This window comes from the organism of the source record quoted next, unplaced genomic scaffold (assembly GCF_019419815.1).
Source record: "Pyrus x bretschneideri cultivar Hongxiangsu unplaced genomic scaffold, Pyrus_bretschneideri_v1 Contig11, whole genome shotgun sequence".
Lineage (NCBI taxonomy): Eukaryota > Viridiplantae > Streptophyta > Magnoliopsida > Rosales > Rosaceae > Pyrus > Pyrus x bretschneideri.
Genome location: NW_025999402.1, coordinates 573,361 through 590,384, shown reverse-complemented (window position 1 = coordinate 590,384; position 17,024 = coordinate 573,361). Strand labels below are relative to the sequence as shown.

General features: G+C 37.4%; 3 protein-coding genes and 1 pseudogene across 4 annotated transcripts; all 4 read right to left on the bottom strand.

Moving 5' to 3' along the window:
• Positions 1 to 331: 331 nt before the first annotated feature.
• Positions 332 to 977, bottom strand: LOC125472292. Its single transcript, XM_048573526.1, has one exon. The coding sequence runs from the start codon at positions 858 to 860 to the stop codon at positions 498 to 500; it is 363 nt and encodes a 120-aa protein (XP_048429483.1). The 5' UTR covers positions 861 to 977; the 3' UTR covers positions 332 to 497.
• Positions 978 to 7,455: 6,478 nt separating this feature from the next.
• On the bottom strand, positions 7,456 to 8,073 carry LOC125472295 (annotated as a pseudogene).
• A 102-nt stretch (positions 8,074 to 8,175) lies between these two features.
• Positions 8,176 to 11,266, bottom strand: LOC125472286 (UNC93-like protein 3). Its single transcript, XM_048573514.1, has 10 exons — positions 10,988 to 11,266; positions 10,473 to 10,636; positions 10,301 to 10,364; positions 10,104 to 10,217; positions 9,983 to 10,027; positions 9,374 to 9,624; positions 9,158 to 9,248; positions 8,872 to 8,984; positions 8,607 to 8,730; positions 8,176 to 8,522 (listed from the first exon to the last, which is right to left on the bottom strand). The coding sequence occupies exons 1-10, from the start codon at positions 11,153 to 11,155 to the stop codon at positions 8,340 to 8,342; spliced, it is 1,317 nt and encodes a 438-aa protein (XP_048429471.1). The 5' UTR covers positions 11,156 to 11,266; the 3' UTR covers positions 8,176 to 8,339.
• Positions 11,267 to 11,351: 85 nt separating this feature from the next.
• On the bottom strand, positions 11,352 to 15,403 carry LOC103963594 (UNC93-like protein 3). 2 transcript variants are annotated; one of them, XM_048573510.1, is made up of 11 exons: positions 14,995 to 15,403; positions 14,421 to 14,584; positions 14,085 to 14,148; positions 13,878 to 13,991; positions 13,736 to 13,780; positions 13,379 to 13,626; positions 13,163 to 13,253; positions 12,960 to 13,072; positions 12,739 to 12,862; positions 12,443 to 12,628; positions 11,352 to 11,486 (listed from the first exon to the last, which is right to left on the bottom strand). In XM_048573510.1, the coding sequence occupies exons 1-10, from the start codon at positions 15,190 to 15,192 to the stop codon at positions 12,449 to 12,451; spliced, it is 1,341 nt and encodes a 446-aa protein (XP_048429467.1). In that variant the 5' UTR covers positions 15,193 to 15,403; the 3' UTR covers positions 11,352 to 11,486; positions 12,443 to 12,448. The 2 variants fall into 2 exon arrangements, with proteins under 2 accessions (XP_048429467.1, XP_048429465.1); XM_048573508.1 differs by lacking the exon at positions 11,352 to 11,486 and having other exon boundaries at positions 11,863 to 12,628; positions 14,995 to 15,402.
• Between the last annotated feature and the right edge of the window lie 1,621 nt (positions 15,404 to 17,024).

Sequence of the window (17,024 nt, the reverse complement as noted above, 5' to 3'; positions counted from 1 at the left end):
AACATTTATTGATGGGTGAGAATATGAAGTCCGGGCAGCACTCCTAATTTATAATTCGGATGTGAGAGTTTTCCGACATTGAAATAAAAGAATTACTAGATTTAAAATTAGTTGGTGTTTTATGATTTGATTTTATCAAATTGTAACATGATATTGCTTATCTAGTTAATTTTTCATCCTGTAATTGAATCATTTTGATTTTTGACTTCTCATACGTTTTCAAAGACACAAGCACAAAATTACTCTAACTTACCCTAGAATTACTAGCTCTTGTAAAAAATATGAGAGCTCCACATCACATTACAAATTGCATAGTTCAATGCATGAAAAATCAAGAATTAAGTTGATTAAACTTATCATTTTTCTTCAATCTTTGACTTTTCATTCCGTGCAAGTAAACATGATGAAAATTGTAGCAAAAAATAAATCGAAACCTTGTAACAAAAAAATAAAGAGTAAACACCTAAACTTGTAAGTCGAAGCCCAACAGGCCCAACTCAAGGGACCTCATCGGCCTCCCACAAGCCCACGGCTCTAACCAGGTAAGCCGACGCAGCCACCACGGCCGCCGCGAAAACAGGAGGCACGATGAAATCGATGGCGGACTTGCTGAACAGGTGAGCCGGCAGGCACAGGACGTCTCCCGGCACGTCCGATGGAATCCTGATCGACCCTTCTGAGCCGCAGACGCGGGAGAATTCAGACGTCGACGAAATGGCGGACACGAAAGCAACCTCGGGCGAGAAGGAGGCCACGGCCACTGTCAGAATGAGGACTGTGGTCCACGAGGCGGCGTAGATTAGCACTGGCCAGCGAGAGGAGAGGCGCGTGAGGGTGGAGGTGAAGAGTGAACGGAGCATTTTGTTGGTTGAGGTTTTGCGAATAAGGGTGAGGTTGGGAATTTAAATGTACGTGATTGTGGGGTCAAAGAGTCAAAAAAGAAACTCAAGAGTCAAAAGTGAGAGAGGGAGAGAGAGAAGGGGTTGAACGACTTTGTAAATTCTGGGGTTTAGGTGGGAGAAAGATGGGATATGACAACACTCAGTTGACTCCTCTCATATTTGTTTTGGTGGGTTTTTCTATTGGATTTTTATGATAAATAGTTTTTGAAATTTACTTATTCTATTCATGAATTTGAAAATTAATCAACGTCGTTTTGAAAATAAGTAATGCAAATCAATGTTGTCATTGTGTTTGAATTCCATTAAACAATTCTACTAGTGTGCTGATGTGGCACCTTATGAATCCCCCAAGCTCCAATATTTTGATGACATGTGGATTAAAATTTAATTTTTAATTTAAATAAAAAGAAGAAAAAGAAAAAACTCGACTCCATCCTTTCTCGCCGGAAAGCTAGAGCACACGAATTTCAATCTCTCCAGCTTCGCAAAGGGATGCTGCACAATTCAAGATAGATTTCCTTTTAAGTTGAACATAAGCATGTAAGCAGCAGCCTTGTAAGGGGTGGATGAATGAATGAACATAGTTGCCTCTTTCCCTTACTCTTCACTTTCCTGCAATCCCCCCTTTCCTTCTTTGTTAGGGTAATCTATTAAAAGATTTCAAAGAATTTTAAAATCCATTCAAATATAAGTGTAGTCAATTAAAAGATTTTAGAATTCTTTAAAATTTAGGTGTAATCAATTAAAATATTTTAAAGGATTTTAAAATTCATCCAAATATAAGTGTATTAAAAAAATTAAGATTTTGGAGGATTTCAATAAGTTGTGGATTTTGTGGGATTTGAAAGCAACTAAGACTAAAAAGAATCAAACCTCACCTCCTAGTATTTCAAATCATTCCATCACAATCCACCACAATCCATTCAAATTCTTTAAAAAATTCATATGAATTTTGTAGAAGTCTCTAATCCTCTTAAATCCTATCAAATCTATCACTTTTAAAATAAATCTTTTAAAATCTTAGTTTAACTATGCCTCTTAATTTCCTGCAATTGTCCCTTTACTTTATGTTAATTTCCTACGCTTCCTCCTTATCAGAATACGCATTCCACACACACCGGAAGCATCCATTGCCGCAGCAATCGCGTAGCTCCGGCTTCTCGGGCGGCGTAGCCGCTGCTTTGCTTCTTCTTCTTCTTCTCTCGACTTAGCTAATTTTATTGGCTGACTTGATTGTTGGTGCCGTATGCGCTCCGCGGTCGGCCATGGATTTTCTCTGGATGGCAGAGCGATTGGAGAAGGGTAGTCGTGGTCGTAGTGTTTGGAGAAGAAGATGGTTTTTGTAGTTGTGTCTTCTATGTTAGTCGAAGCAATCTAGTTTTTGAAAAGGTTATGGAGGTGATGAAGCAAAGCAGCAAATCACTGATTGGTACCAAAAACTGCCGGCTGAAGTCAAGGAGACAGAATATGGGTTTGGGGAATTCATCAATCTGTTTGGTTGCTGGGTGCGAGGACGAAGACGACGACGGCGATTAGTTTATTTTTTGTTTTTTGATTTTTTGTTTTTGTTTATTTATCTCTAATCTCTAATATTAGAAAGTCAGAAGGCTACTTTGTGGCTTAAGGCTTCACCAAAAATTTTTGGACTAAAACACCTCCAAACAAAAAAATCTGAAACTGATCAAATTTGATACGTAAAAAAATGCAAGGGCAATTTTGTCAAAAATTTAAATTTGTTTTATTTAAAAAAAACATATAATAAAAAGGAACGTGCTGATCAAACTCCTCTATTTTTGGAGACAGATAATATACAAAAATATATAATAAAAACTGGACACAAAAGCCCTTGAAACAAAAAAAACTTAAGTCATGCAATAAATTATACAGAATTTTGATGAGGGATAGAAAGGTAAAAACATTAACTGCAGAATTTAAATTTGTCATAGCATTGCTTTTTCCCCTATAACTTCCCACTCCCACATCAGTATTTCCTCTACGTCTCTGCCTTTGCAAACAAAGCGGAACAGTTATAGAGAGGAAATAAACCGCCAGCAAAAAGTGGGTACAAAATTTCAACAACATGGCCTCATAAACTCGACTAAAAGCTTTCAAGAGAAGAGCAAATGAATTTTCAATACAAAAAGGGAGCAGTGGTTTTGGGTTTTTTCTTTTAAATTTTAGGTTTTGCTTTGCGTTACAGAGTACTGCTTTCTTTTGTTTGTTTTGTGCATCCCTATTGTTTCTTTCTATCAAGCGGAAAGGGAGAGGGCACCCAAAAAAAATTGCAACTTGCTCACGTACTTACGTTTTACACCACCAATCCAGTTTTGATTTTTCTCTCTTTTCATTTTCTTTGTTCCTGGCAAATTTGTGAATAAGGACTGGGACTACAAAGTGGAAGCTCTGGAAAATTCGAGCCGGTATTGATGTCTTGATTTTCCATTTTTACCATCACCAATTCAATTCAGAACCTATGTCATGCTTAACTCTCAATCTTTTTGCTCCTGTCAATCTTAATATTATTGGTTTGTATTTCTTTGTTATTTATGTTCCTCCTACATATTAGTTTATTTTAATTAATTTATTAGAGATATTCATTTTTATGTTCTTTCTGCCAATGAGTTTATTTTCCTGCACATTAGGTTATTTTAATTAATTTAGTAGAAAATTTCATTTTTATGTTCTCTCTGCCAATAAGTTTATTTTCCTGCTCATTGTTTGCTTTCTCTTGGGTGCCGGTGATTCACATAGGGTAAGCTTCGGAAAATTACCTCAATCGGATCTGCAAATGGGAGGAATACCTAACAGCAGCAGGTGAAGTTTTCTTTTTATGTGCAGTTTTTAAGTTACTTATGCATTTTTTATTTTTATCTCTTTTGCCCATATTCTGTACATCAATTTTGTTCATTTAGTCTGCATTTTCGGTACTTTTATCTTTTTCCTTCTTCATTTACATGGTTGCACTGCTCGAAAATTTTCTCATTTGTTGCTTCGATCTTTGATCATCATCTATTTTTTTATGCATATTTTGTAATGGGTAGTTGGTGGAGGGACGTTGGTCTTTCTTTTGTTTATCCGAGTATTACATTCGATTGTATTGCACTTGGTTACTTGGTACCAGACTTTTGATGAAACTGACAGTTTATGAAATGATTGTAGAATAAAAGGAGTGAAAAAAAACTTGTATGACTCTTTCTGCTATTATTTGCACTTTGTTGCTCACAAGGGAAAAAGAGGAGTTGGCTTTTTTCGGTCTGTATTTGGGGTCTCAAAGTTATCCCTTTATGTGGAAAAGTTCACCAGCAAAACATATACAAACTTACACAACCATAAACCAAGAGTTGATGTAGCAAAAATAGTGAAAACTATCTCATTGGATCAGAAAACATTAGAGGTCGAGATATTGTTGTGCAAACTACAGATGGTCAACTTAAGAGTATCAAAGACTGTGTCGGCTACTATGACCCTTTACAATATCCATTGCTGTTACCTTATGGAACATATGGATGGGATGTGAATACTCGAAATAACAACAGCAGAAAAGTGACATGTTGTGACTATTATTCGTATCTTCTTCAGGTAACCTAAGACCTTCATCTCTATGAATACAATATTAATTTTTAAAACTTATATTGTGTTGAACAATGAATTTTATCATTTTAGATCCGTCAACACGACGAATCGCTTCTACTTCGTGGTGGCCGCCTATTGCAACAATATGTAGTTGATAACTACGTCAAGATCGAATCACAAAAGCTTAGATGGATGCGTAATAATCAACACACAATTCGATCTGAATTTTATCGAGGACTGCAAGACTCATTAATTGCAGGACAAAATAATGCAGGTATGAAGCTAATCAGTTTATAATAAAACATATATTCTTTAAGTTCATGTTCTGTCACATTAAATGAGACTTATTAAAGGGTTGAAACAAAACAAACATATTTAGACTTATTAACGACCTATAACAAAACAAATACAGGAGACGTCGGTCGTCGTAGGACTATATTACCATCATCTTTTGTTGGTAGTCCCCGAGACATGTATCAAAGGTATCAAGATGCAATGACTTTGGTTCAAAAATATGGAAGACCAGATATTTTCCTAACAATGACATGTAATCCAACTTGGGAAGAAATAAGTGATGAGCTACTACCTGGCCAAACACCACAAGATCGACCAGATTTGCTTACAAGGGTTTTTCGTGCAAAATTTGAAGAGTTGAAGAATGATGTTATAAAAAAAGGTGTTTTAGGCAAAGTTCTTGCATATGTATATGTCATTGAGTTTCAAAAGCGCGGTCTCCCCCATGTTCACATGCTTCTCATGTTAGAAGAAAATGATAAGCTTAATAGTCCAGATGATTATGATTAGGTGGTACGGGCTGAAATACCAAATCCAAATGAAGAGCCTGAATTGTATGGTGCCATCTTAAGGCATATGATACATGGTCCATGTGGAATACACAATTCACGGTCACCCTGTATGAAACGTGGTAGCTGTAAACGAAATTATCCTAAGCCATTTGCACTAACTACAGTTCAAGGAAATGATTCTTATCCAGTCTATCGTAGAAGAGACAATCATGATCCAATCCCATTAGATCATAATGCACGTATAATGGTGGATAATCGGTGGGTCATTCCGTATAACTCATGGCTACTCCTCAGATATGATTGTCATATTAATGTTTGCAACATTAAGAGTGTTAAGTATCTGTACAAATATGTTTACAAAGGTCCCGACTGAGTAGCTTTTGAAGTCCATCATGAACCTATTCAAGATGAAATAAAGCAGCTTGTTGATGCAAGATGGGTTTGTGCACCTGAAGCTTTATGGAGAATATTCAAATTTGTAACTAATCGACTTTATCCATCGGTGGAACGATTACAAATTCATCTTCCTAAAGGACAAACTATTCATTTTTACCCTCACCAAAGAGTAGCAGATATTTTGGCAGATGACACTAACTCGATGACTATGCTGACAGAGTTTTTTACCAAGAATACCACTTGCCCGGAAGCACGACAATACTTATACCGGGAATTCCTGGAACGGTTCAAATGGAGTCAAAGAGATAAACTCTGGAGTGAGAGGATGAATAACCATAAAGTTATTGGCCGGATATATGCAGTCTCGCCGAATGAGGGTGAAAAATTCTACTTACGCATCCTTCTTAATCATGTTAGAGGACCAACATCATTTGAGAATTTAAGAACAGTCAATGACATTGTACAACCAACATTTAAGAAGGCAGTGGAACAACGAGGTTTGCTAGAAGATGATGATAGCATCAGACAGTGTCTCTGTGAAGCCACTAACATTCGCATGCCGTCAGCTTTGCGAAGGTTGTTTGTTACCATCTTAGTTTATTTTTTGTTGCCTGTTTTAAACAAATTATATTATCTATATTAAATTTTTTGTTGCCTATTGCAGTTCAAATTCGCCTTTGGCGAGAATCGAACCTAAGACCTCTCACTTATATGTGAAGATGAATACTATTGGATCATAATATTAAGTGATTATCCACGTTGTCTGTTGGAGCGCATATATATATGTATCATCATTCTTCATATAGAAAAGATGATTGTACAAAAAAACTGTACGGTGTTTTAAATTCGCCTAGACACATAAAATGCTAGATGTAGTAAGAATGGTTGTCATGCGAGTCTTCACTATTAACTGAAGCCATTTGCATAGAATGAGATAGTTTTCACTATTTTTGCTACATCAACTCTTGGTTTATGGTTGTGTAAGTTTGTATATGTTTTGCTGGTGAACTTTTCCACATGAAGGGATAACTTTGAGACCCCAAATACAGACCGAAAAAAGCCAACTCCACTTTTTCCCTTGCGAGCAGCAAAGTGCAAATAATAGCAGAAAGAAGTCATACAAGTTTTTTTTCACTCCTTTTATTTTGTATCCATTTTCCATTTCCTAAACAAGTACAAATAATAAGGCAGTGTGATACTCTAATCGTGTTCCACTTCAACTCCTAGCAAAGGTTCTCTCTCTCACTTTTGCTTATTTATAACACTAGACAGTTTTCTGTAAAATATAATTTTTTTTCAATTAATAGCCTAGGCCATTGAATAAGTCGTCATCATCAATGTTAATTCCTCTCCACTCAAACATTTTTGCTTCTACAGCACACACCCCATCAATATCTCCAAATGCAATAGGGTTTGGTTCCATATCAACTGGAGGGCTAGTACTAGGCTAACCCTAGTCGATAGAGAATCAAACCCTTGCCCGGTTAAGGAAGTTGATGGGGTGGATTCTGCTGGAGCAGAAGCTCTAGATGGAGTAAGCTTTGTAATTGTATTGTAGATACGCGGGAACAATAGAACGGGAGAGAATTGCACACAATTGTAGAGAATAGAAAGGCCATTTTATAGCAAATGCGGAATCTGCATAAAAGGCATGTACAATAAACACAGAGGTGTCATGAAAAATAAAAATTATTTCAGGCCTACATTTGGATAAATTGTCAATTAGGAAAGTTAGTGGGCTCGAAAAATTAAAGAAAAAACGTTACACAATATTTGGCTCAATTTTTCAAATTTCATGTTTATATTCAATCTCTCAGAAATTCATTCATATTTTTCCGATACCAGTTTTCATTTCTCTATTGTTTGTGCCGTTGTTGTTGTTGTCGTGCTTCTGTCTACAGGTGCTTCTTAGCTCAATCACTTGGTTTTAATGTTTTCAGAAACTTTAAGAGTTTTTGAAATTAATAGCACACAAGATTCAAATCCACCACAATTCCAAAACATACTACCATTTCACTCAGAAAAGAAAAGCTGTTCTTCCGGGACGTATGCACCCTAATACTCTACAAGTCCATGTCCTCATCGGACTCCTCTTCCTCCACCCTCTCTTCTTTCTTTGCCTCAGCAGCAGCAGGCGCTGTGGCACCACTGCCGCCGCCTCCGGTTGCAGCAACTGCAACACTACCACCACCACCAGACGGTACAGAGGCCATCTTTTCCCGCCCAGAAGCAATCAGCTCTCTCATGTCCTTATCCTCGACTTCCGAAAGAAGAACCTAAATCCTGCCATCATCAGCCTCAGCTCCGACAGAGCCAAGGATGTCCTTAAGATGTTCAGCAGATGGGACGGTCTTGCCTCCCAACACGGCCAACAAGTACACAGCTACCACCTTCATTTCTGCTTTAATATGCAACCGAATGTGAACACTACAACCGAAACTAGGGTATTTATAGCCACCGTAACCTAATCCTACTAGAAAAGGGATTCAAATTCTGAATGATCTTAGAACTTTGAACACTAGCCTTTAATTTCTATTGAAGTAGATGAACATGTTACAAACAACAGATTTCCTTGCGGATGGATTTGGAGAATGTAGCAAACATAACATATACCTATACACGATTTTTTCTCAAGGATGATTTCAATTTTCATGTTTACACCTTAAGAACTTGAAGACTGGGACGCTTTCTCTCGAAGCGAGAGACAAACAAAGGCAGCATATGAGATTGCAACAGCGGCAAGCATAACGATCAGCATTGCCTGCAATGAGATGTATGAACTGATAAAGAAGACGACTGCAATCGAAGCACTCTGCCAGACCTTGAGCTGCGCAAATGCTCCTTCCTATTCCCAAAAACAACACACTCAGTATAGATCGATACACGTAAAGCATTAGGGGGCAAAATTAGGGAAATGTGTAGTCAATACCGTGTCGTTCTTGAAGAATATCGCAAGCAAAGCACTGAGCTGTGTGTTCAAGACTCCATCACCAACACCCAATACAGCTGCCATTATAAGAGGGTAGACAATTCCGAGGACACCACTCTCCGCGCTGCATCGTGACGAGAAATTGCATATTACCAATAGCTTCAAATTAGAGATTTAATTTTTCGGCCAAAGGTTCAAATTAGATTTTACCATAAAAATTTCAACTCTACAAAAGTGTAGCACGCTACATGTATATACAACTAACCTGTATCCTAGAAGAATCCACAGGAATATTATAGCCTGAAGGAGGACTCCACCGGAAATTATAATAGTAATGGACTTGAGACCGGAGGTAAGTCGACCAGCAGCCAGTGAACACTGTATATGTTCCGCCCAAAATAAACACCAGATATTGAGCATACATAAAAACTCCATTAAAGTATATGAATAGGTTAAAAGTGTTGATTTTGAATGCAATCTCCACCTGAACTAACTAATGGTATAAACTGCGTTGGATAAATGATTCAAACTACTTATGCCAGTATGCTTACGATTGCATCAAATGCTCCATAAACTGCCATTGCACCACCCACGCCAGGCACACCGAGTGTTGGAGTAACAATATACTTGGTGTATTCGGCCCTAACATTAGAACAATTGTGCAATGTTCAAGAACCGAAAAAGTAAAAGAAGCAATGGAAGCCTAAAACAAGTGATAGTGTTTCGGATACAAGAAAGTAGGCAGTAAGAGTTGGTCACGTAATTACCACACAAATGCTTGTTGCAATCCTGAATACGCCATTAGGGGGATGATCAATAACATCCTTACATCATACAGAGGAGAGACAATTGCCTTTGACAAAGACAACACAGAAGCATAGAAGCTGGGAGAAGAATCCTGGGTGTTCTCCTCTGCTTTACCATCCCTTTTATGTAAGAAGCACATCAATATGGTACCCAAAGTCATACTGATGAGAAACACACTGAACAATAAGGTTGTGCTATTAGTACTTCCCCCCTGCGGTGATGGGAAGAAAAATAATTCAATGCGCGTAATTTCAAAACACTAATAAATTCTAAATCAAAATCTAAGATTAGTGTATGTGCAGGACTCCCTAAAATTCCTCCGTGACTGAGAAAATCAAGATGAAGTAAGAAACCTCAGCCATGCTTGCACATCTATAACATTGCTGTACTTGTTAAATTAGTATCAAGTTTTGTAACCAAAAAATGCAATTTGATTTAAGAGGATTCCAAAATGACAGTTCTTTTATATACTAGGCCATCAGACTTGTGGGGTCTAATGAGTGAACAAAATCAACGGAATTGTCACAACAAACACAAGTCCTCTACAAGAATTGGCAGGAGTCACATACTGTTCCATCTGTTAGCACGGCGAGTGATATAAGATTTCCCACAAACTGCAAAAGTTAAGAGTAAAGATTATAAGCCAAAACAACCAACAAAGACATTATTAATAATGTAACACAAATTCACCTGGTGAATGGCAAACATTCCCCAAAATTCTCCATTGAAGTGGCCAATGACTGTTCCTTCATGTAAGTTATAATCTTTGGCATGACTACGTGCGGTAGAAGTAAGATATGTCCCCTGATAGACCCACATTATGGTCAGAATTCCCACCAAACACTAAAACGAGACTTGAAACAAATACATATGGGTTTAATTTCTACCTGCCCAACCCATATTATCGAAGCAGCAAATCCCATGTACAAAGAAGCCGGAACCATAGTATACCTACATTGAAATACTTCAAATCCTAAAGCATATGCATTGTGAACAAATTTATGTGGGGAATGCATTGTGAACAAATTTATGTGGGGAAGTATGGATACAAGTAGCTACCAAGAGGGTATCAAGTTTGCAGCTATGAACAACCAATAGCCAGTAGTCCCAAGAATCAAAGCATTCTTTGATCCCAATGCTCGAACCACCGGAGACGCCACCATAGAGAAAAATGTGAAAGACAAATACAAAATCCCAAGTGAAATTGTCCCCAAATCATCCTCCTGAAAACCAAATTCACAGACCCAAACAAATAATCAAAATCAAGTCGAATTTACGCGCTCGTCGGGATTGCTTCTATAGGAATCACTTCAGCTCAAAATTGCTTATCTAGAAGTGCTTTTACTACATCTAGAAGAGGTACTTCTACGACCCAAAAGCATATTTAATTCTTCCGCTGAAAGTTGTCAGAAGTGTCTTCTGATTGTTAGAAAGCACTTTTGGCTTATTCAGAAGCAATCCCAAACAGATTTTACATCTTCAAACTCAATTTTAAATTCACAGTGCTGAAGTATCATCAAATTATGAACGGAAAATCATTTCTTTTCGATTCAAGTTTCCAACTTTATACTCACAGTGTTGACACTTGTCTCTAGATTCTGGGCGGCCCCATAAGCCAGAAAAATCAGCAAAAAGGCACAGCTGAGAATATGCACATCTCTGGTATGCCTCCTCCGGCTCTGAATCGGCGAATTATCCACCACCAGCGGCGTCTCTTCGTCGGGAAAACCGGCAGAGTCCATAGCTTTTCGAGTTCTTCTTTCTCTGTACAGCTTCTCAAAGAATCGCTATAAAACACTAGACATGAGTGAAAGAGTCCAACAGAGCGAGGCCAAAAGGAAGAGGGTTTCTGCCGGCAGAGAAAATCGAAAGCTGGCGAACAAACCGAGAGATTTGACTTTCAATTGGGATTACTTATAGCTCAAAAACTCTAAAATACCGTTTGGTTGGTGAGAAAATGCAGCAAGAAAATTGAGAGGATTCTGAATTTTGGGTTTTTGTCGGGAATCAAGCGGTAAAGGGAGGTCTTTGAATCAATCGAAAGAAATATCTGACGAAACGACAATCGCCGTCCTGCAGTTTGCCAACTAAATCGTTATTATTACCAACAACCATATAATTGCAACTCTTTTCTTTTTCCTACTTTTTTATTTTTTCTTTGAAATTTACACTTGTAGGCTTGTGGTTTGGCCTTAGGTTGCAATCAAAATCAAAATTTTGAAAAACAAACTAAAATATTGTCGGTAACATATTCCAAAATAGTCATCCTACGTCCATCAGTCCATTAATTTCTGTAAAATGGAACCCATTAATAGTCTATTGACATTGACTTTAGTATAATTAATTGGAGTATAATGACAACTACCGACCTTATATTCATATTAATGTGTCAATATGTTGGGTCATGTTAGGTCATTTAGTATTACAATATATTGTTATTCATTTTCATTTATAATTGAGAGATTTATATTCGATTCTCGTTAAAAATGAATTTAAACCATATTATTCTAGCTCAAGCGAGAGACTAAACTCGCCCCCTTAATTACGATGATATCATTTGTTAAAAAATATATATATGTTAGAAGGCAAGGCATGTCCAAAGAACTTTTTGGTCATTTCACATTTTGCCACATTAAGATTAACCAACGATTAAGACAGAGTTATTTTTTTTCAATTTAATTGCCAGCTAAACACCAAATTATAAAGAGTATAAAAGTGCAAATTGAGATAAACAAACACAGATTGGAAAGGATTCAGTTCAATTTGATCCTTTCAAATGTAGAAAAAAAGAAGCTAGAAGTCTGTCCTTCAAGTATATTTGAACCCAATTTGAGTGATGTATTAGATGCGGTATTGTTTTGTGACAGCATAACGGTCATTTTTCATTAGTTTCAGAAACAAAATTACGAACTGGATGATATGGATTTAGAGAGAGTAACAAAACATATCAACTTGTATGACTATGACAACTTCTTTTTTTCTCTTGAAAATGATTTAATGTTTCATGTGCACATATCATGAACCTGAACCTGAACTTAACAAAGCGAGATTGATTTGTCTCCTCGACGATGCAGAAATAGAAAGGAGGCGTATGCGAGGCAGATTGCAGAGAGCATAAGCACCAGCATTGCCTGTAATGAGATGTATGGACTGATGAAGAAGATGAGTGCAACGCCGCCACACTGCCACACCTTGAGCTGTGCAAATGCTCCTTCCTGCATGTCCCCGAAAAACCAAACAGATTCGGTTTGTCAATGCAAGTGGTTCTGAAGTCGATGGATAAACAAAACTTATAAAGGAAGGGAAAATTGGAGATTTGTCATACCGTATCGTGTTTGATGAATATTCCAATCAAAGCACTGAGCTGTGTGTTGAAAACTCCATCCCCGATGCCCAACAGAGCTGCCATTATAAGAAGATTCATGGTGCCATGTAGTCCGCTTGACGGGCTGCGTGATCATAACAAAGGTAAAATAAGGAACTAGAGACAAGAAGGCATTCACTTCAGATTGGAGACCAGAATTGCAATAAAAACTGCCAAGTAACCTGTAAAATAGAAGCAGCCAGATGAATATAACGGCCTGAACTAAAGCTCCGCCTGTGACGATAAGAGTGATGGACTTGAGACCCGAGGTAAGTCGACCAGCAGTGAGTGAACACTAACGTGAGCGGCACCCAAATGTGAGATCACAAGTCTAGAAAAAAACTTTTATCAAGGGTTAAAGAAATACTTGTGCATATATACTTACTATTGCATCAAACGCCCCATAAACAGCCATTGCACCGCCCACACCAGACACACCGAGCAATGGTTTAACGATGTACTTGGTGAATTCAGCCCTGAAATTAGAATAATTGTGCAAATCTTAATACTAGACAAGCAAAAGAGCGATGAGAAAAAGAAAATAAGTGATTTTTGTTTGGCTGCAAGACGGTATAGCGGCTATAATTGGTCAAGTAATTACCATACAAATGCTTGTTGTAATCCTGTATAAGCCATAAGGGGGATGATCAATAGCATCCGTATATCAAACAAAGGAGGGATGAGCGACGTTGACGAAGATGACAGAGTAGCAAGTAAGTTGAGAGAAGAACCGTGGGGGTGCTCTACTTCGTCATCCCGTTTGCTTAGGAAGCACATCAGTATGGTTCCTAAGGTCATACTGCAGAGAAACACAGTGAACAACAAAGTTATGTCGCCTGCATTTCCGTCCTGCAGTGATCAAAAGGGAAACAAAATCAATGCACATCATATATCCAAACAACCATGAATTCTAAACGCAAAATTGAACAAGCAATGTGTACAAAAGGATGGCACGCACTGTTCCACTTTTTAGCAAGAAGAGTGGTAAAAGATTTCCAACGAACTGCAAAGTTCACAGCAAACATCATAAGACAAAATGACAGGATAAATTTGATAGAAAATTATAGCACAAATTCATTAGGAGGACCGAACAGATTCACCTGTCGACAGGCAAACATTCCCCAAAATTCTCCATTGAAGTTGCCAATAACTGTTGCTTCATGTAAGCCATTGTCTCGGGCATGACTACGCGCTGCTGCAGTTAGATATGTTCCCTGATGGATCCACAATAAGTTCAGAAATTAAATTCTAGCTTTTGTCACTAAACACTTAAGACTTGCAGTTGAAGCAAATATGAGATCTCGTACCTGCTCGACCCATATTATTGAAGAGGCAAACCCAAGGTACAAAGAAACCGGAACCATTATGTACCTACAAAGAAATAGTTCAAAGTTAAAGCATATGCAACAAAACTAAAGACTTTCTTATACTTAGCTCCTTCATGCAGACAAATCACAGTTTAACATATTTGCATAAACTTTTACTTTCGCAATTTCAATGCCTCGCAAAGAGCATATGTCATATATGTGTAATGCTGTGATTTGCAGTTAAAGAGCCACGTTCTTTGCGCATCAGTCAGGATTTTTTTACTTTAGACTTAGAATTCAGTTGCTAGTTATTTAGTGGATTAGTAAAGTAGCTACCAAGTTGGTTTCAAATGTGCAGCTATGAACAACCAATAGCCAGTAGTCCCAAGAATCAAGGAGTTCTTTGAACCCAAACGTCGAACAACCGAGGACGCCACCAAAGAGAAAAATGCGAAAGATAAATACAAAATTCCAAGCGATGTGGTACCCAAATTCTTCTCCTGATTGCCAAATTCAAAAGTTCCAAAACCATCAGAATCAAGTTGATCAAAACCATAAAATAACTTCTAACTCAAGATTCATATTTTCCTAATACTATTAGTGTTGCATGTCACAATCATATTACTGTTGAAGAGCTAATCACGTTTAATTTTCTCTGTAATTAAATAAAACTAAATCATCAAATTACAATTTTTGTTTTCCTTCAAAACATGCTCTCAATAAAATAGTCTAGTGCTTCTAGCACTCAATCTTTATCCCCAGAACTACTTCTGGGAGTGCTGAAAAAATCATAAGTATTCAGTTTGGAGTGTAAATAACTAAAAGAGTTGAGTGTCAAAATCGCTACCACCCTCAAAATAATCTCTCGAAAAATAGAGAAAATAGGGAAAAACATAAAAACCCAACTCACAGTGATGAGAGTGCTCTCTAGATTCTGAGTGGCACCAAAAGCAAGAAAGATGAGCAAGAAGGCAGAGCTGAGAATATGAACATCTCGGGCATGGTTCTTTCCGGTTCGAGAATTATCGACAAGGAGTGGCTTCTCCAGATCATGAGAAGACTCCAGATCATGAAAAGAAGCTGCAGAGACCATAGCAGCAGACTCCATAACTGCTTCTTCTTCTTCTTCTTCTTCAAGCTCTCAATCGAACAAAACTAGTGAAAGAGAGAGAAATTTCAACAACTAAAAGTTTTTTGAGTGAGTGATTAACTCGAAAGTCTGTTTGGTTGCTGAGCAAGTGCAGGAAAGATCTGGATGTAGTGCTTCTGGCAGCCGAGAAATTAATAATATAAGGACACCCCATGAAGTGAGTCACTGTCTACAGAAAGACATATCCTCTTATGATGCCTTATCTCTTTGGATATGCTGACAAGTTTACAAGATTTATCTGCTACTGGTAGGAGGCAGACTCCCAACACCCTCTCATGATTTAAATGTGGCTACTCGACCAAGTTCCCATAAGATGTGGGGCCTACATTTTTTTATTTTTTATGAAATTCATGTAATTGCATGCATGCAGACAAAGACATATTGGACACCCGCGAGTCAGGCCGATTTGGCGAAAATTCTAGTGAGTGGTCATGATGTGGATCGAGATTCATGACCGTTCGATTCTTAACTAAAGATTTAAGGATTCAACAATTACGAATTTTGGTTTAATAGAACATGTGTCAAAATTTATAAGAATTCAACAGTCAGATTATGATTTACTATATTTCGTGATAGTTCAAATCTTAACCAAAAAGTAAAGATTCAATGACTAATGATTTACCGGCCAAGGGTCCTGGTATATGCTAAGAGCTGATTCATTGTAGACAAACTCCGATTTGAGATCTCAGCTAGAAAATCCAAGCCAACCTGTATACATATATGAATTATGAGCAACCAGTTCCTCCATATGGAAGATGTGTTACAGAAAATTATTACAGCTTGAAGTATGAGAATTGGCAAGTGGTTAGGGGAAATGGCAGAAACTGTTGCTGCATAATATTTATGTTAAATGATTTTTTGTCTTTATCCAATTTTAATTTCTTTGATCTGTGTACTTTCATTGCTTTGCAACTCATAAGAATCACAGCTTGAAGTATGAGAATTGTCAATTGGTTAGTGGGAATGGAAGAAACTGTTTGTTGCTACATAAGATTATGTTAAATGATTTTTTTTTGTCTTTATCTAATCTTTTAATTTCTTGGGTAAAGTACAAAAAACTACCTCAACTATTAGTGTAACGACACTTTCATACCTTATCTTTTAAAATTGACAATATCATATCTCATCTTACGAATTTGTGACAATGTCAGACCTCCGTCAGTTTTTCTGTTAAGTGCTGACGTGGCTTGATTCGGAGCCCACTTTCTATTAAAATATTATTAAAAACTAAAAAAAATATTTAATATTTTTTAAATATTAAAATAATAAATAAAAGTAAAAAAAATTTTAAAAAAAACCTTAGTCATCCCTTCCTAAAAATATAAAAAATAAAAAAACCCAGAAGAAGAAGAAGAAGAAGAAGAAGAAGAAGAAGAAGAAGAAGAAGAAGAAGAGAGGGAGGAGGCAGAGGAAGAAGAAAACCCATCCAACTCAAACCCCCCTCCCGGGCCGCCCGCAGGAAGACGAAGAAGAACGAAGGAGGCGAAAAACGAGGAAGAGAGGAGGAGGAGAAAAAAAAAAAAAACCCAAACGCAACCAGAAGAAGGAAGAAAAAGAAGAAAAATTAAACCCAACCCCCCTCCTGCGGAAGAAAGAAGAAGAAGGCGAGAAAAGAAAAGAAAGAAAAAAAAAAAAAAAAAACCCAAACCCAACCCACTTCGTCCCCCCCCAACCCAACGCGCACTCTCTCTCTTCCCCTCTTCTCTTCTTCCCCTTTTCCCTTACCCTACAACTCAGAAACAAAAAATAAAAAAATAAAAAAAAATTCTCGAACCAAGTTCGGCCCAAGA